At 42.4% G+C, this 17,578-nt stretch overlaps 1 protein-coding gene across 1 annotated transcript; it reads left to right on the forward strand.

Moving 5' to 3' along the window:
* The first annotated feature begins 4,231 nt into the window (after positions 1-4,231).
* On the forward strand, positions 4,232-16,929 carry LOC139730132 (uncharacterized). Its single transcript, XM_071641034.1, has 7 exons — positions 4,232-4,636; positions 6,197-6,500; positions 9,347-9,376; positions 11,257-11,492; positions 14,446-14,626; positions 15,754-15,843; positions 16,733-16,929. The coding sequence occupies exons 1-7, from the start codon at positions 4,274-4,276 to the stop codon at positions 16,927-16,929; spliced, it is 1,401 nt and encodes a 466-aa protein (XP_071497135.1). The 5' UTR covers positions 4,232-4,273.
* The last annotated feature ends 649 nt before the right edge of the window (positions 16,930-17,578 follow it).

The raw sequence follows: 17,578 nt of genomic DNA on the forward strand, positions 1-17,578 counted from the left end.
TGTTTCACATTTATTAAGTTGTATTGCATTTCAGTGCTACATGTATGAGCTTATGCTGGGGAATTTTGAAGTATAATAATGTATTTGTTTCCTAAGTCACAGTAAGTGAACATATTCATTGATTGTCCCTCTGCCTATTAAAGACGTGTGTACAAATGTGTACTGGAATATTTGGGGGAAAGTTAATTTTAAATCATAAAAATGAATCATCCTCCTGTAGGTTTACAAGATGTTGCATCCACATTTATACTTTTTTAGAACCAGGGCCTGTTTTATAAAGAGTTATAATTGATTATATAATAGTTGATTTCTGTCATACATCTATGGCAGCCTGTGTGGTATGGGAATTTGTTATCAAAACAGAGCCCAGCTCTGTCATCAGTGTGGGGGGTACAAACTCCTAGTGAAAATAAACACCTCATCCTTTAATTTTGGTGATACACAAGAAATTAAAGCCTAGAAAAGCAGTGAGTAATTAGGTCTTTGCCATTCACCTGATTTGCTGAATGCCCTACTCTTTCATGTTCTGTGTTCATTGTATGAGAATATATACCTTGTGTGTGTGTGTGTTTGTGTGTGTTTAGGGATCACATTTCAGTGAGTAAGGCAAACATTTGTATTTGATGAGTGCACTAATGATGGGCTTTTCCATTTTAGCTTGAGACCAGCAGCTGTTTTCAGAGAATGGCAGGGGTGAAGGCGCAATGTTCATGATATGTGATTTTATCTTTTTCCTCCCACCAGATAGAACACTATGGGTGAGGAGCAGAAGGCTAAAGTCATCGAATATGAGGTGGACAGTGTAGTTTTTAATCAAGGCATCGGTGCCCCGCTGCCGACTGTCCCGCTGCCGAGTGTCCCATCCCAGTCGCTGCCTTCTCAGGGCAGGCAGGCCTTGCGCAAGTTCAGCATTCCTCAGCCTCTGACGGGAAATCCCGCTCTGTCGGGCAGCTTGTTGGCCAGGGATGGCCCCAGAGGAGGGGATGAAGGGAGTTCACAGGCGCGCCCGACAAGAGGTCCGCGACCTCTGACCGTGCATTATCCAATGAGGGGTATGGATGGGCATGATGACAGATCCGTGTGGATCAAGAGGGCCGAGGGTGCCAAAAAGTATGCCCAGACGGGGATAGACACACTCCTGGAAATAGTCCACGAAGTTCTGCACGAGAACGGCGAGCTGAGGGCAGAAATTGACCGGCTGCGAGAGCGTGTGGCCGTACTGGCACGTGAGCAGAACGACATAGGGGCAATGAATCCAGATAAACATGCAGCGTCTGGTGACACAAGAAGGATGCCTGAACGGCCAGGAGGTAAGCCTGTGTTTTGATATGAACTGTAGCAGGATCTAAAGAGATGTACAATGTACAAAATACTAGAGCAAGGGATTTTAAAGGAAACCAAAACCCAAAGAGCAATGTGGATTGAGTGAAAGCAGCAACATTAGTGGAACGTATTAGTGAAAGTTTGAGGAAAATCGGACGATCGATGTAAAAGTTATTAATTTTTTAAGTTTTGGTGTAGTAATCACTTGATAAGGAGACTACTAGATAGAGTTCATGACGTCATGTGTGGACAACAATTATAAATGGGAAAATATAAATAGAATTCCACAAGAATTAGTTTTTCAAGAAAATTGCACTTTACATCAACTTGATACTGACATGTAATGGGTAGTAATTATTCCCTCTGCTTTCTGAAAGCGGTTAGTCAAGTGCTCTTACATTACGCTAGAAGAGTGAAAGCATTTTGAATTTTCTTTATATATTCTTTATATTGTTGGCCACACATAATGTCATGAACTCAAGTAGTCTCCCTATCCAGTCGTTCCAACACCAAAACTTTAAAAACTTTTGCATCGATTGTCTGCTTTTCCTCAAACTTTCGCTGATGTGTTCTACCAATATTACTGCTTTCACTCAATCCACATTTATCTTTGGGTTTTGGTTTCCTTTAATGCCCATCAAAAGTGATGTATTTTTGTGTTTAATTGCTCAGACTTGAGATGGCAAAGCAATGTATGTCAAAAATTCATTTGTCACATATTTCAGTTTGTTTTAGTGTAATCTAACTCTGAAACAAATCTTGAAATCAGTAAGCAGTCGGTTACTGAGATATGACGCCCCCTCCCAGTGGGAATTGTTATAATTTTGTTGGTAAAACAATGTGAGCGGTAATACCCTTGCCTCTCATCAACACGCATCATACATGAACTTGGAAAAACAATGTACAGCTGTATCTACAGGTGAGCTACATGAAAGGGTGCACGTCACGAGACCTACACACACGAGTCATACAGCTCACAAGTCATACAGCCCATGAGTCATACAGCTCACGAGTCAGCCCATTTGTTCGACACTAACCTAACAAGGCCCACGAGACCGACACATTAAGCCCCGTGTTGTATCTGTCAAACTCGTGGGCTGTTTTTACCTAGTGTCGAACTCATGGGCTTTATTTGCCTAGTGTCGAACTCATGGGCTGTATGACTTGTGAGCTCTATAACTCATGGACCTGTTTTCAATATCGAACTCGTGGGCTGTATGACTCATGGGTGTCGGTCTAGTGGGACGACCCCACATGAAATGCGCTGTTTTGCCATTACATGAAATACAGTAAAGGCTGCGCACCACATGTGGACCGCAGAACCGTGTGCAGAATGATGTACGCGTGCCATTGACGAGACTTACATTACGGTATTTTGCTAAGTCGGTTGATGCGATAAACAACGTATGTTTTCATTTGTGCACATTTTTAAAAGTAGGGGGTCTAGTAAAATGAGTTTGCATTCAATAGATTGTTGATGCTGTTGCTCCTTTTAGGGTATTAAAGATATGAAGTATTAAACAAAAGCAGAAAAAGAGCTATACCTTTTCAAAACTTTAAACTTGATTTACTGGAAAAGAGGTTGCATGTAGATAAACTGTTTTGCCATCTCACCGCTGTGCTGCTTCAGTTTAATGTATAACACTGTGTCATGAAGACATGTGTTCAACTTTGAATTCCATAGCCTTCCTATTTTAGACTTGTTTTTGCTGAAACAGTGACATTCTCTTCATCTTATTTCACTCCATTATGCAAGCCATTATGAATATGGTGTGTACTCTTGTACTCTAAGGGGGTATTGTAGCACAAGCCTCATGGCTTTGTCAACGTGTCTCATCCTGCTTCATATCATACACGCATCCATTATGGAAAAGGAGAAAGTCACCCTGTAATGTGATTCAATATCTTTCAACCCATGAATCCTATACATCATGTGTTATCAAAGTGAGATGCTACATGTTGTACTTATCCTCCTTGAATTATGCCTCTTTCAGCCTCTAGGAAATATGAATGCCTGTATGTGTATCAGCATGAATTTAAAATACAAATGATAATCCAGCAAATATTCAATATATTTTGTGTTTTGTTTTAGATGCCGCAGATGTCATCTGGCACTCTTTTAAACAGTACTCATTTTTATCTTTTGATGCTGACATTATTTGTTTAAAATATTTGATCATATGAATTGTTATGATAGGCCAAGGCCATTACTGGATAGGCCAATGAACTCTTTAGAAGGCTATTGGTCAGTCATTCCAAGTTTGCTATCACTGACATCAAATCCTGAATTTTCATCTATTTAATAGGAGAGAATTGATAATTGAATTTAACAGAAGGAATAGAGTACACACATCCCAGAAGATGATGAAAAAGATGATGTAATTAATATCATCACAGCAGGCACACATATGTTAAATGATAGTTGTATGGTATCAGTAGGGAGCTTAGATTTGTGACGAGGACATTTAAGACGATGATTGTGCTGGCTGTTCTCCTCTCTCCCTGCGTTGTGTTGCAAAGTAGCTTTAGATTACCCGAGGACACTGCGTATGCAAAGTAAAATGGCACCCCCATAGGATCATTGCATCAAGTAGCTCTCTGCAGTGTGAATTTTGTAAGCAGATGCAAAAATAGCCCAGAACCGACCATTTAAGCTAAGATGACCCGAGGTCAGTTTTAATAAGAACATGTGCGCATGCACAGAGCAGGTTTTTTTTTTTTCTTCTTCTGAATGTCCACGTCATGGAAATCTAAAGCTCCCTGTTAAGATGCCATTTTAAAGATGATTGCTTTTGTTCTGTACTTCTTTTGCATTATGCCAACTTTGCTTCATGTAGTTCATTTTACTTTTGTTTCATGGTTTCCAATATGAAATCATTTTCCGTTTTCCGTGTTTTAAGGAGATTTGCTAGGTAAACAAGGAGCGGGGAATGAGAAGCTCGCAAAGCCGATGCAGACAGAGTCGATGGGCAACGCCAACAGTAGCAACAGCCTCCGACAGGGCCACGGCCATGGCAATGGCAACGGCGCCCGGGGAGGCGGAGACTCCAGCGGGATGGCAAAACAGACGGACTCAGTCGGACACGCCGTGGTGGACAAGCCGATGATCCAGTTGCACAAGGAGAAGCTGGAAGGAGGGGGTGAGGGGGAGTGGAGTGAGACCAGCAGGCTGCTGCAGGAGGAGACAGGACGCGGGAGGACAGGGTCGGGAGGAAGGGCTAGCAGAGGAGGAGGAGGTGCAGGAGGAGGGGCGAGAGGTGGAGGAACTGGAGGGAGAGGTGGAGGACGAAATCACGGGCAGTCAGACATCAAGGTGGGTTGCAAAGTGGAGTTTATTCCTTCGTGTTCTAGTGAATGCTTCAAATGCCGTAAACGTCAGTATTTTTGCGAGATAAATGTTTTGGGCAGTGGAGCTCAAAAAAGTACTTGGGGGTTCTTAGATTTGCACTGCGCAATTGTCAACCCATTCAAAATGTGCTGAAAAATTGTAAAGATATTTTCAATTTTTTTTTCTTCCAAATTTGTGCTTTCCAAAAGTCGGCGCAATACGTGGAAAAAAATATTCCATGAAAATGTCAAATTTTTAACAGTACTGTATATGAAAATATGTAATGTAAAATTAAAAGATCCGAATGAAGTTCATGTTAGATCACTGAGGTAAGTGAAATGACTATACCCATAATACACTATCTAAGTGCTTAGTTTATTGAAGTCAGACATTGGGGAAGATTGTAGAGTGGAGTCATGCCTTCGTGTTCTAGTGAATACTTCAAATATACATGGAAATACTTAATCCGTTGAGGACGAGTCCCGAGTATACTCGGACAAGTGTCTATGGGAAATGCGTGTTGTAGCAAAAATAACCCGTCCTCAATGGGTTAATGTAATTGACCATATCCAAATGGGGATCATGTTTAGTCACTGTGATAAGTAAAGTTACTATATACCTCCAACATTGTACTATCTTACTCTGAGTTTTGATAATTTAACTATCATTCAGCATTATTGTAGTCATTATTTTCACATGATTGATATTGAACAAGATGTTTTCTTTGATTGAATTAAAGGGGAAATCCAGTCCAAATATAAGTTAGTCTGATAAAAAAGAGTTAAATCTTACGAGTTCAATGGTAAAAATTTGAATGAAATCGGATGAAAAATACGGAAGTTATGACATTTTGAAGTTTTGCTATTTTCTGCAAAACAGTTCTTGTACAGTGGATATGGATATATATGCAAATGAATGAGCTACAGTCAAACCTGTCTATAGCGGCCACCCAAGGGAGACGGAAAAAGTGGCCGTTATAGACAGGTGGCCGCCATAGACAGGTAATCCAACTTTGTGTGCATTGCTTACATGTACATGTTTCATCGTTGTATCCTTACATGTACATGTACAGTGTATGTGTGTACGTATGCATACACCGTGTGTTTCATGCATTTAACCATGCCGGTGTTTATGAAATTGTTGCACAGTAGCATGTTTATTGTCGTGAAGAATCATGCATTATTATGACTGAATGAGGGATGAATGCAGCGGTGGCAATCACTGAATGTTGCTTGCACGGCTACCAAACAGAAAAATACGCTGAATTATTGGCCTGGCTACGGCTTCATTGGGTTTTTGGCCGCTATAGACAGGTTAATATCTCCCGCGGGAAACAAAATTTGTGGCTGCTGGGCGCGTTAGAGAGGTGACCGCTATACACAGGGTCTTTAACTGGGCTTTTCTCTCGGGGGGGGGGGGGGGGGGGGGAATTTTGCAGTGCCGCTAAAGACAGGTGGCCGCTAAGGCAGGTTTGACTGAAATTATACCATGTTATACCCTCACGCATGTAACATTGCCCTGTATTGTTTCTGATCTCCGTGTTAGGTACTGGTCCCTGCGGACTGCGGAAACTTCCTCGCGGACCACATCTCAACCAGCGACATCAGTGCATTGTTGATGGACCTTGGCCTGTCATTTGTGCAAGTGGAGGACCTCCGGAACAAGCACCAGCTAAACCTGCGCGAGATGAGAGTGGAAGGCATCATGGCAGCCCTGTTGAAGCTGCCCCATAACGAGCTGCTGCCACGCCTAATAGGGGCGCTGATAAGTAGAGGGCTGAGGAGGCAAGCCGAACTCTTCTGTGAACATTTTGGCCTCGACCTGGTGTTGGTATCAGATCAGGGCAGGGGTAAGTGGTCCAATCCCCCACCCCACCTCCTCCCATCCCATCTTTTCTAACCCTCCTTGCCCTATTCCCTGCTTCTATTCCCTATTCTCATAGGGATCTTTTGCTTGCATGAGTTGTGACTCCTCAACACACAGGCACAGGCAAGCACTCAATAGGGGGGTTCACACGTACACCAATAAGCGGGATATAAATCTCAAGATTTGCATCGTGATCGGTATCTTGAGTTTTTTGCATGTGTGGACACAAAAACCCCGAAAATTAGTGCGATCAGCATCACGATGCTAATCCCAAGAAATCTTGCGCTAATTCCTCAATTATCGGGCTAATCCGCCCTGTGCTGGTACGTGTGAACGGTTGGGTTTAGAATCTCGAGTTTTTATATCCCATCATACAATGCGCACATCACAACAGCGAGGTCTCTGTGAAGAAGTCCTTAACCTCTTTGGCGCACTACAACAACAGCGCGCGAACCACACTACTGATGCGCAGATAACAATGGGCATAATGACACTGTATATGCCTGCACCACACCTGCCCACACACTAGTACGCTGATACACATTTTGTGGACTGTACTACACGGAAGAAGAAGAAGAAGAAGAAGAAGAAGAAGAAGAAGAAGAAGAAGAGAAGGGCAGACAGTCGAGCGCTGTGTGACCCAGTTTGCAGGTTTGGCCATTATAGGGCTTTTTACACTTGTGTTTCTTAACCCCGGACTTTCTCTGACCCAGGACTATCGTTAGTCCCGTACCAATTTTTTCAGCTTTTTACACTCGCCAATTAGTCCCGTACTATCTCTTGTCCGGGGCTAAGGAGAAAATTGACCTTTTTACACTCGTATTTCTTAGCCCCGGACTTTCCAAACCACATGAATATTCATAATTACGCTGTGTACTGTACACGTACACGCACGCACCGGCAGCACTTGATTACCTCGTTTCTGATTGGTCAGTGAGGGTCGGACTTCGTCTCCGTCACTTAGCCCAGGATTATTTTTTCGTTTTGTTTACACTCACTTGCTTGGCACCGCAATTGCGGTGCTAACCCCTGCTATTTTGCAGGGCCAGATAGTACCGTACTATCGGTGGGGCTAGCCCACTTTGGCAAAAACGAGTGTAAACAGAAAGTGGGCTAAGGATAATCCCGTACCAACGGTGGGGCTAAGGCCCCCCCTTAGCCCCATCGTTGGTCCAGGGCTAAGTAAAAATTTACAAGTGTAAAAAGCCCTTATCTCGATCAGCAATTAGAGGGATAATTCTGTACATGTGAATGGTTGAAAAAAACTAGATTCAAAGCACGATCGCTCTCCCGCTAATTTGGAGCGCACAAACGGTTGCAAAAAATCTCTCAAGATATGGAGCGCGATCCTCATCCCGCTATTTTGTACGTGTGAATCCAGCTAATATCTTGTATTGTTTGTCAAATCTGCACAATAATGATAGGGTGGTGATTTTTCTCAGTTGTTTTGTCTGCCTCCAAATCCATTTGACATGGATTGAATTACCAACTTGAGGCTCCTAGCTGAGCAGTGTTGTGTGTAATCATACCGTCCCCTCTGCTAAGGGGCATAACAAACAAGCAAACTTGTGTTGCCCATTTAAGTGTTGGGGGAATTTTGCTGCAGAAGTTTTCCTCTTCACATTACTGAATTGGCAACTCTGATTTTCACTGCATATTGGACTGTATACACTATATACTTTGTAGCAAGTCTAAATTTTCGCGATCAGGACTTCCCGACAAAATCGCGAGTGATGAAATTCATGATTATTGAGTACAAACAGAGAAATACGGGCATGCATGTCACATTCATGTCGGAATTGGAGTTAGTATTTTTGTTTGTTTAAAATGATGAATAGCACCTGATTGGCGAAATTCACGAAAATAAAAACCTTGCAAAATATTCAGCAAATACAGTATCCATTTTCCATAGACAACTGCCTGAATATAGGCAGTACTAGTCTTCAACGGGTTAGGCTTGCTTATAATCAGAAAGAAGTTTGCAAAGTAACTAGAAAGGCACTCTGAGAGCGCAGACCTCCGCCAAGTAGCTACTTTCCACCGATGATCTTGCTCTTCTATAGAGATCAGTGATTTCCACCCATATGTATGCATGCTGAAAAATCGCCTGATTTCCTAATGTGGAAACCTTTGTTACGTCATAAACTCTAAGCTGCGCGGCGCACCTCACCCTAGCAGAAACTAGAGCACGCACTGTAGTGTGCGTATGAAAACCTAAAAAATGTGCAGCTTAAACTCCCAAGTGACTCTACCTGCCAAATTATTGAGAATCCTTCATAAAATCTGTAAAAATTTCCGGATCACTACATAGATTTAATTATCTGTTCCTTGTGTCATTCTAAACCTTTTCTGTAAGTTTCATCCAAATCCGTGCACAACTTTAAGTTAGGTATGTTGCGCATGGACAAACTAACTAACAAACCAACGGTAATGAAAACATATCCTCCTCCCTCAGCGGAGGTAATTAATGATTTGAAAGACAAACAGGAAATTCAATCTAAGTCTATTCTAAAATATGTTGTCAAACCATGAGAATCGTATTTGATATTCAGTAACTTATTAGATGCTTTTGAAAATTCTGTATTTGAAACAAACAATTATAAATTAACAATACAGGGCTCAAATAGAAGGAGATCTTTTGCTATGCCCTATGAAAAAAGACAACAACTAGCGAATTCATGTGTTATACATTGAAAGTAAGTCTATGAAATTAACATACTGCCTTTCTGTAATTGTCATGAAGATCTCCACTGGAAAAACAAAACAAAGAAAATTGTCATTCAGCATGAAATGAATAACCTGTTATGTTGTCTTTTTCCTCTTGTGTAGGTTCATCGTCAAATTCACAGCGAGTTGCAGGTAAGTCCACAACTGCATTTACTTCTCAGCCTCAACACCAAATTTCTTCCATGGAAACTTTGCTGATTGAAAGCGGTAGTTTGAGGAACTCTTTAAACATCAAGTGACACGTGTGCCCAAGTTCCAGCATGTGATCTCAATTTAGATTTCGTACTATGTGTGTCAACGAGGAACAAGAGATTGTTCTAGAATTTGTGACCCTGCATCACAAAAGCAACACAGTCGCGAGACATGAATCTTTAGTTAAGGACAGATTCTGAAAGAGCAGATTCTAAGCTTGAAAATGATGTAAAGCTTAATTCAAATGGACTCCCCTAACATATCTAAATACAGTAAACCTCGCATGAGTCGAAGCTCTCGGGACTGACAAAAATGCGTCGACTTAAGTGAAATTCGACTCTCGCGAGAGTCGATTTTTTTTTTTCGACTCACAGTTATGTACATGTATTATAGTACATTTGCATGCATGTATGTGTGTGTGTGTGCGTGCGTGCGTGTGTGTGTTTGCATTCAAATTTGTCTGTTCTTGAAGATAATGTTCTTATTTTGTTCTAAATTGAACATGGAATTTGTATCAATACTAGTAGTTAAACGTAGTTCTGAGAATGTTTGCGCTAATGTGGCAATGTGCATGTGCTATGTCTATGGTGCAACATAGGTAGCCATCTCTGTCAACCTACCCTGAGACAAACACTCTCCCAGGCCCATCCCACCTCCATTGAACAAAAGTATACAGCCAGCCGGGCACGCACAAACAAGCTCCGCCCACTTGGCCTGTCACTAAAATATTAAAGCAGCGATTGGTTGACCAAGGAGTTCTGGCTTGACATGGATAAAGTATGGATGTGCTGTGTGTATGGATAAAGTATATCGATCGATGTGCTGTGTGTATACATGTATACATGTGTATGTATTCGACATGCGTACAGAGCGATACGGTGAGTGTGCATGCTTTCCTGCAGCAGGCCAGGGACGGGGTTCTGCGACATGCCGATTTTTTTGTTCTCCTCAAAATGTAATGAGAATGCCAGACAAATCTTCTTCGGCTCAAGTGATGTAAACTACGTGTATTTTGTACAAAAGGGACTGAATGTTTTACTTCGACACAGCCGAAATTCGACTCTCGTACTTCGGCTCATCCAAATATTTCTTAGAGAAAATACATAGGGCAAAATCAGGACTTTTTATTTTGCTTCGAGTTAAGTGATTTTCGACTCACTCGACGTCGACTTATCCGAGGTTTACTGTAGTAAAAAGAAAGCACACACTCTGGAAAAGTGTGATTTGAGAAAAGAGGCTCTGAAGTACAGGGTCTATTCAAACGCTTAATCTTTACCAAGCCGTGCTAGCTGTGCAGTGAAAGGGACAAAACACACAATGTAAAACCACCGGAGCAACAACAATGAAGAGATTATCAGATTATGCTGAAATTGAGCATGTTTTATCAACACATTCTGTCCATGATTAATGCCAAGTTTCAAAGCAGTAGAGTTATCCTTTCAAAAGTTATTAGACTTGAAAGTGGAGATTGTGTGAAGAATTTCAAGAAATGTAAAGGGGGACTCTTAAGACATACCTGATCATTCTTTTCTCCCCCCCCCCCCTCCAAAAAAAAAAAAAAAAGAGAGTTGTAGAAAAACTGCTGAAAACACACTTTCCCATTATTTTGTGATCCCAAACTAAGGAAAAATGTAGAAGAAGGATAGCTCTTTCAGAAAATATGAAAAACTCAAGATTGACTCGGTTGACCCATTTCACCTTCTTTGAGTCCTCATGTAAAATCAAGGGGTGCGACTTTTTGTTCGTTTTGTGATGCACGGTCACAATTGTCGATGATGCACTTACCCCTTGTATCTCCTACATGTCACTTTTGAGAGCAGCACCAGCACCAGTACCACCCATCCGCACGCCCCAGAATAACCTGGAAAGGGCGCTGCAGACATTTGTCCATGATGTCCAGAACCTGGCGACGCTGACCTGCGACGTGCGCAAGGGGCCGGCGATATCCCTGGACAAGCTCAGCCAGTTCAAGGAGGTCTTCCAGCTATGGAGGGAGCGTGACATTGACATGTTCAACCGGGAGGTCACTGACTGCGTGGCGCCGCACTTCAAAGAGGTCTGTGCACAGTAATGGGGGGCATTTCATGAAGCATTTTGGTCAGATGTTTTTCGGACAAACTGTTATAAGCTACTGAAATCCTTCCATCTGATTGGCTGAGGGCAAATTTGTCTGACAAACTTGTCTGACAAAACGCTTCGTGAAATGTCCCCCAGTTCTCATGTTTTCACCACTTACCCAGGGAATGCTGGGCTGAGCGTATGGGGGGCGCTTTTTTTTTTTTTAAATACCAGACAGATTTAACTCTAATCAGGCCGGGCTTTTTTTGGGTATGCTAAAACCGGAAGGGGCAGATTCTGTTTTTCAAAGTTTCTTATGTATTCTGTGTTTGTTTATACATTTTATGCCTCTGCCACGAAGTGGTGCCAGAGGCATTATTCTTTTCTTAGTTTTTTTCTTTCAATAGAAATTGTCATGGACCACTTATCTACAATACTTAGCATAAAATCAGTCCATCAAAGGTGATGAATAGTAAATAGTGAGGTGTTTATGAGTGTCGGGACAGAGCACTGTTCCACGGGAAATGTACACAAAATAATAAAATTGTGCACGTTTTGGGGTGACATGCCATCATAAAAATGGGCGTGGCTTCATAACGGTATGCGTGTGGAACATTGAGGGACGGATTCCCCCCCCCCCCCCCCCACCCCCGACCTGATTAGGGTTAAAGCAGCTTACTTGAGGGTAGTTTGATTTTTTTTTAAAAAGGAGACAAAAACATCATTACTTGTGCTTAATATGGTCATTGATTCCATTGTAAGGTATGGCCATCTATAGACAGAACATGGTATTTGCCATGTCAGCCATAGATTTATGTAATTCTTGTCTGAATTCACCAAGTTTGCATGATGATTAGTAAAACTACACAGTAGTCTGTGAACATTGCCCTCCCACCAAGAAAAAAGATAGAAGTTTTTTTAAAAAAAGGGCTAAAGCACTATACGTAGGATACCAAACATGAAATATTCTTTCAATGTTAGTCTGGGATTGTGCTGTCATAGGTGAGAACAGACTTTAAGTGTTATGTGATTCAGTTTTTTTAGCTCACCTGAGACGAAGGCTCAAGTGAGCTATTGCGATCGCCCTTCGTCCGGCGTCCGGTGTCTGTCGTGCGTAAACTTTTTACATTTTCATCTTCTTCTTGAGAACCCCATGACCGATTTTCACCAAACTTGGCAGGTAGCATCCCTAGGGGAATAGGATCTCAATTTCTTCAAATGGGCACCATGGCCCACCTGGGGGCCCCAGGGAGGCCAAACCCCCTAAAATTAAGGAATCTTTAAAAATCTTCTTCTCTAGAACCAGAAGTGATAGGACTTAATAGATACTTTGAGTTAGTACATTGATAACTGTAGTTTCAAGTTTTGTTCATGGGGGAATCAGGGGTGCCCCCCTTGGGACCCAGGGGAGGGGGGTGGGGAGGGGTCCTAATGGGGCCTATATTGTAACATTTTTATCTTCACTTTGAGATCCCCATGTCTGATTTTCACCAAAGTTAGTAGGTAGCATCCCTAGGGGGATAGGATCTCAAGTTGTTCAAATGGGAACCATGGCCCACCTGGAGGGGGGGGGGGGGGGGGGGGGGGGCTAAAATTAAGGAATCTTTAAAAATCTTCTCCAGAACCAGAAGTGATAGGGCTTAGATAATACTATGAGTTAGTACATTAATGACTGTAGATTCAAGTTTGTTCATGGGATTGGCGGAATCAGGGGTGTCTTTCCCCCCCCCCCCCCCCCCCCCCCCCCCTTGGGACCCAGGAGAGGGATGGAGATGGGCAAATAGCTAATGGGGCCTGAATTGTACATGTTCATCTTCTTCTTGAAAACCTCATGATGAATTTTGACCAAACTTAGCAGGTAGCATCCCTAGGCACCATGTCCCTCTTGGGGGGCCCCTAGGGGCCCAACCCCCCCCCCCCCCCACATTAAGGAATATTTAAAATCTTCTACTCTAGAACCAGAAATGATAAAGCAAAGTTAATACCATGAGTTTGTACATTCATGACTTTAGTTCCAAGTTTGTTCATTGCAGATCCAGGGCTGCCTGCCCCCCCCCCCCCCCCCCCCCCCCCAGTCCAGTCCAGACTCGAAGTCCAGGTTCGAACCTGGGCTACCGACTGAGCCACCTCACCCCCCTCAGTGCCTATCTGCTCAGAGTGAGAGATTCAATTTGCTGTGAAGTTTGTATGAAATTGTAAAAATTCTTCTAGTATGTGAATGTATCTTTTGAAATTCACTCTGCCCTCTTACAGGAAGGGGCAGGTATGGGAGATTGGTCAAGATATTGTCTGTCCTCTTCCTAGATCCTCCCCTCTGTATCTTTGATACTGCAGATTAATTAGAATGGAACAAGTTCAGGGATAGGAAATACTTGTACACATGTCACTGTAAGAGGGGACTTGATGAATCCTTTTTCATGTTTAGATGATTAATCAAAGTTCAGATGAGTAATGTTTTTGGTTTCCTGACGCCTGTTGCTTTCTTCACTTCGGCGAGATCGCTCTATGGCTTGTCTGCTTCGCAATCAAATGGCTCAGGTAATGGCAGGGGTTTCAGTCCATGTGAGTCTTGCGGAGCTGTGTTGTGTGTTATCATGCCATCCTATCTAGTAGAGGCAAAACATTCTGTCCCCCAAATAGGACGTAAAGCGGAGGCCCTGTGTCTGGGGGAATGTGTTGTTGAAATTTTTGCACATTTTGCACACCTAGACACTAGTGTGAAAATAAAAGCACACTAATTTTTGTTTGCCATATGTTCCAGTACGTTGATGTCGTGATTCCACAGAAAAAACAAAAAGCGAAACTCGTCTTACCCGGCAGAGCGTGTAAAATTACATCTTTAGCATCTGAGCACTGAAAACATGCACAAACAAACAAACAAACAAACAAACACTGAAGCCAACCAACCACCAAACCTGATGAAACGTTTTTCTCTTTCCTTTGCTCGCCAGGAGCTGGGTGGTTCCAACCTGCGCCTGTTCCGAGTCTTTAATGCCTGGGCAGCTGTCGAACTGGAGCGCTCTTCCCAGCGTGGCGGGATCACGGAGAGAGAGGTAGAGTACCTGGCGAAGGCATGCCGGAAGATCAAGGTGTACCCTATTCTGCGCAAACACCTCAAGGATGGTGTTGCTGGTAAGTGTAACATGTTTGTGTTTCCACTGAACGCTAAGAATTTGTGCTGATGTAATGTACATACAATTTGAAACAGCACTGTCATCATCAAGAAAGCTATCAGAATCACATTGGATTAAAAAACAACAACACCCGACCAATTATTGGATAGGATGTTGCAAAGCTAAGTTAGATTAATCTGATTTCCGTGTTGATTTGATATCTGAATCAGAGAACTACTGAGCCTCAAATATGCGTATGTGTTTTGTATTAGAAATTCATTAGGGTAGGCATTACAAAGCAGTGTAACCCTGTCCTGTCAGACCCTTACAATGTACATTTCAGTAGTGTAGGGGTGCGTTTGAGCACTCTCCTACTAAAGCGAACCGTACTGTACTGTACCCGTGCCAGAGGAGCGCTCGAACGCTCCTAAAGTGTACCGTACCGCACTGTACCAAGCCAAAATGGGACCATTTCCCGATGTGCTCCAAAAGCGTACCAAAAGTTTGTTGTATACACGTATCATGCGCATACGTCATAATGCAAAGACATCATTCTCTTTGTGTGGGACAGCTGTAAGTAGTTCGAGCGCTTGGTGAATGACATTCTTGCTACAAAAATGTGTGACCTTTCTAAAAATAACTCATGAGGTACGCTTTCTCAACAGAGCTTTCGAACACTTCAAATTTGGCGCAGTTCGGTATGGTACGCTTTGGTTCAGTTCGCTTTGGTTCGCTTTAAAAAGGTTAAAAATGTCATAGCTGTGCACACAGAGTCTGGCGCAGAAAGGCTTTCAGTTAGCTCCTTGGATGGAATTAGCAAATCGAACATGGCCGTCTAGATTTTGGAGATTATTAAAGTGATTGTGAGATGGTCTAAAATGATGATGATGATGATGATGATGATGATGATAAATAGATAATGGTGTTGATGTGATTATGGTGATGATGGTGATGGTGATGAATATGATAGTGATGATAATGAAGATTATGTGGTGATGAATGATGAGGATAATGATGAATGCGATGATGATTATTATGATGAAGTTGATGATGATGGAGATGAGGAATAATGGTGATGAATATGATGATGATGATGATGATGATGATGACTGTTATCACATTTGTTTTTCATTTATGAATATAAAGGTCCAGCAATAGCCAGACAGACCTATCTACGAGCCATCCCATTCACCCTCAAGAATCAGCTAGTTCAAGAGCTCGATGTGAGGAGAGATGGTGAGTAGAATCATAAGTCATCCTCTAGCATTGCTTTTCTGACTCAAGTGTATTGAATTCCTTCAAGCGTTGGAGATTAATTTTCTTTCCACATGACCTCGTTGAATAAACACTACTGTACACGCCGTATATTTTGCGAGGTTTTTATTTTCACGAATTTTGCAAGTCAGGTGCTATTCGCGAAATCAAAGGCAGGCGAAAATATTGACTCTGAACCCAATGTTTATGTGACGGCATATACATTTCCCCTTTCAGTACACGACTCCACGATCGTGAATTTAACCACTCGCGAAATCATGGCGAATTGCCAATTCGCAAAAATTTAGACTAGCGAAATATATGAAATATACTGTATTAAAAAACTATAACGCAAAGTACTTGCGAGACTACCTTTTTTTAAACACTATCTTCAAGATTGTTTAAATGCTATTTGCATGTAGTAGCAGAACTCCTAGCCATTCTGAATTTGGAGTAAAGAACTTGAATTTTGACCATTCCCAGCTCTTGTTTCAATGGGAGTTTCCTATTTACCTATTTTCCTATTTTCCAATTTGTCCAAGTTGCCATTCATGCCAAAACAAAAGCAAAATAGAATAGGATGAAATAGAGAAAGTTTTGTTAAGATTGAACATGGAGAAAGCTTAGAAATATGAAGGTTTGAGGTCATACCCTGTAAGTTGATGATATGTCTTCACACAAAAGCTTTGAACCTCAAACCCCCCTGGCAGCAATAGTTTTGCTGTAAAATATGGCTGCTTGTCATTGCGTAGTTGTCCGATTGAAAGTTGACACCATCAGCCCCATGGTTTCTTTCATACCAGCATTCAGTGCTTTCCTATGAATGTATCATCATTTAGTCCCAATTCGTGCTCTCGATATCTTTATCCAGACGGCAAAGATTGGCGGGCCCTGGCGCAATTCGTGGGCTACAATGAAAAGATCAGACTGTGGCAGCAGAAAGACAGCCCAGCGGAGCTGGTGTGGGAGACGTGGAAGACGAGGAACGTGGCTACCGTGGGGGCGCTGTACGACTGGGCCGTGAACAACGAGCGAACCGACCTGGCCGCGGTGCTGGAAGCAGAATGAAGAGAGCTCGGGCAATTTTTCTCCTCTTCATTTTTTTTTCCTTTGTGGCAATATGGGAGAAACGCCCCACCCCAACTGAATTGTGGCCCTGCCTTGCTCTTTGTCTTGCCTTCACTTTATCCTGAAACACCGGTCCAACATGGAATCCCTTGTTTCACAAGGCCGTCATCATGCAGGGGATGTGTAGTCATGCTCTGATGTAGGGCGTTGGAGAAATCCCCCAGAGGAGAATCACAAAATCAAAATGATGCCAAATATTACAAAGTCCAGCAAGATTACCTCTGCAGAAGTGCCATTGAGTTCTCCATACTGCAAAATGCTACTCTCAGTGAACAGAATACCAGCATACTTGTACACATGTAGCAGGTTTCATTTTTCATGGCACTCCACACTGTGTGAAGGGGTACACCTTTTCAGTTGCACTCTTTCCTATACTTTTCACACTCATTCGGTGATGTCTTCTTCGCATTGCATTATAATTGGCGCAGCTGTGATAGTGCCAAACCCACAGAAGTGATAAATTCATTGAAATATGTGTGTGTTTGCATGTGTGCATGTGTGTGTGCATGTTAGTAAACTGTAGAATCCAATAAAGAGCTATATAAGAGCAATATTATACATATTCTAAGTCTACAAATCATCAGTTTTT

The sequence above is a fragment of the Diadema antillarum genome, unplaced genomic scaffold (genome assembly GCF_040938485.1).
Source record: "Diadema antillarum isolate AM-2024a unplaced genomic scaffold, OU_Dant_1.0 seq00000293_RagTag, whole genome shotgun sequence".
Classification (NCBI taxonomy): Eukaryota; Metazoa; Echinodermata; class Echinoidea; order Diadematoida; family Diadematidae; genus Diadema; species Diadema antillarum.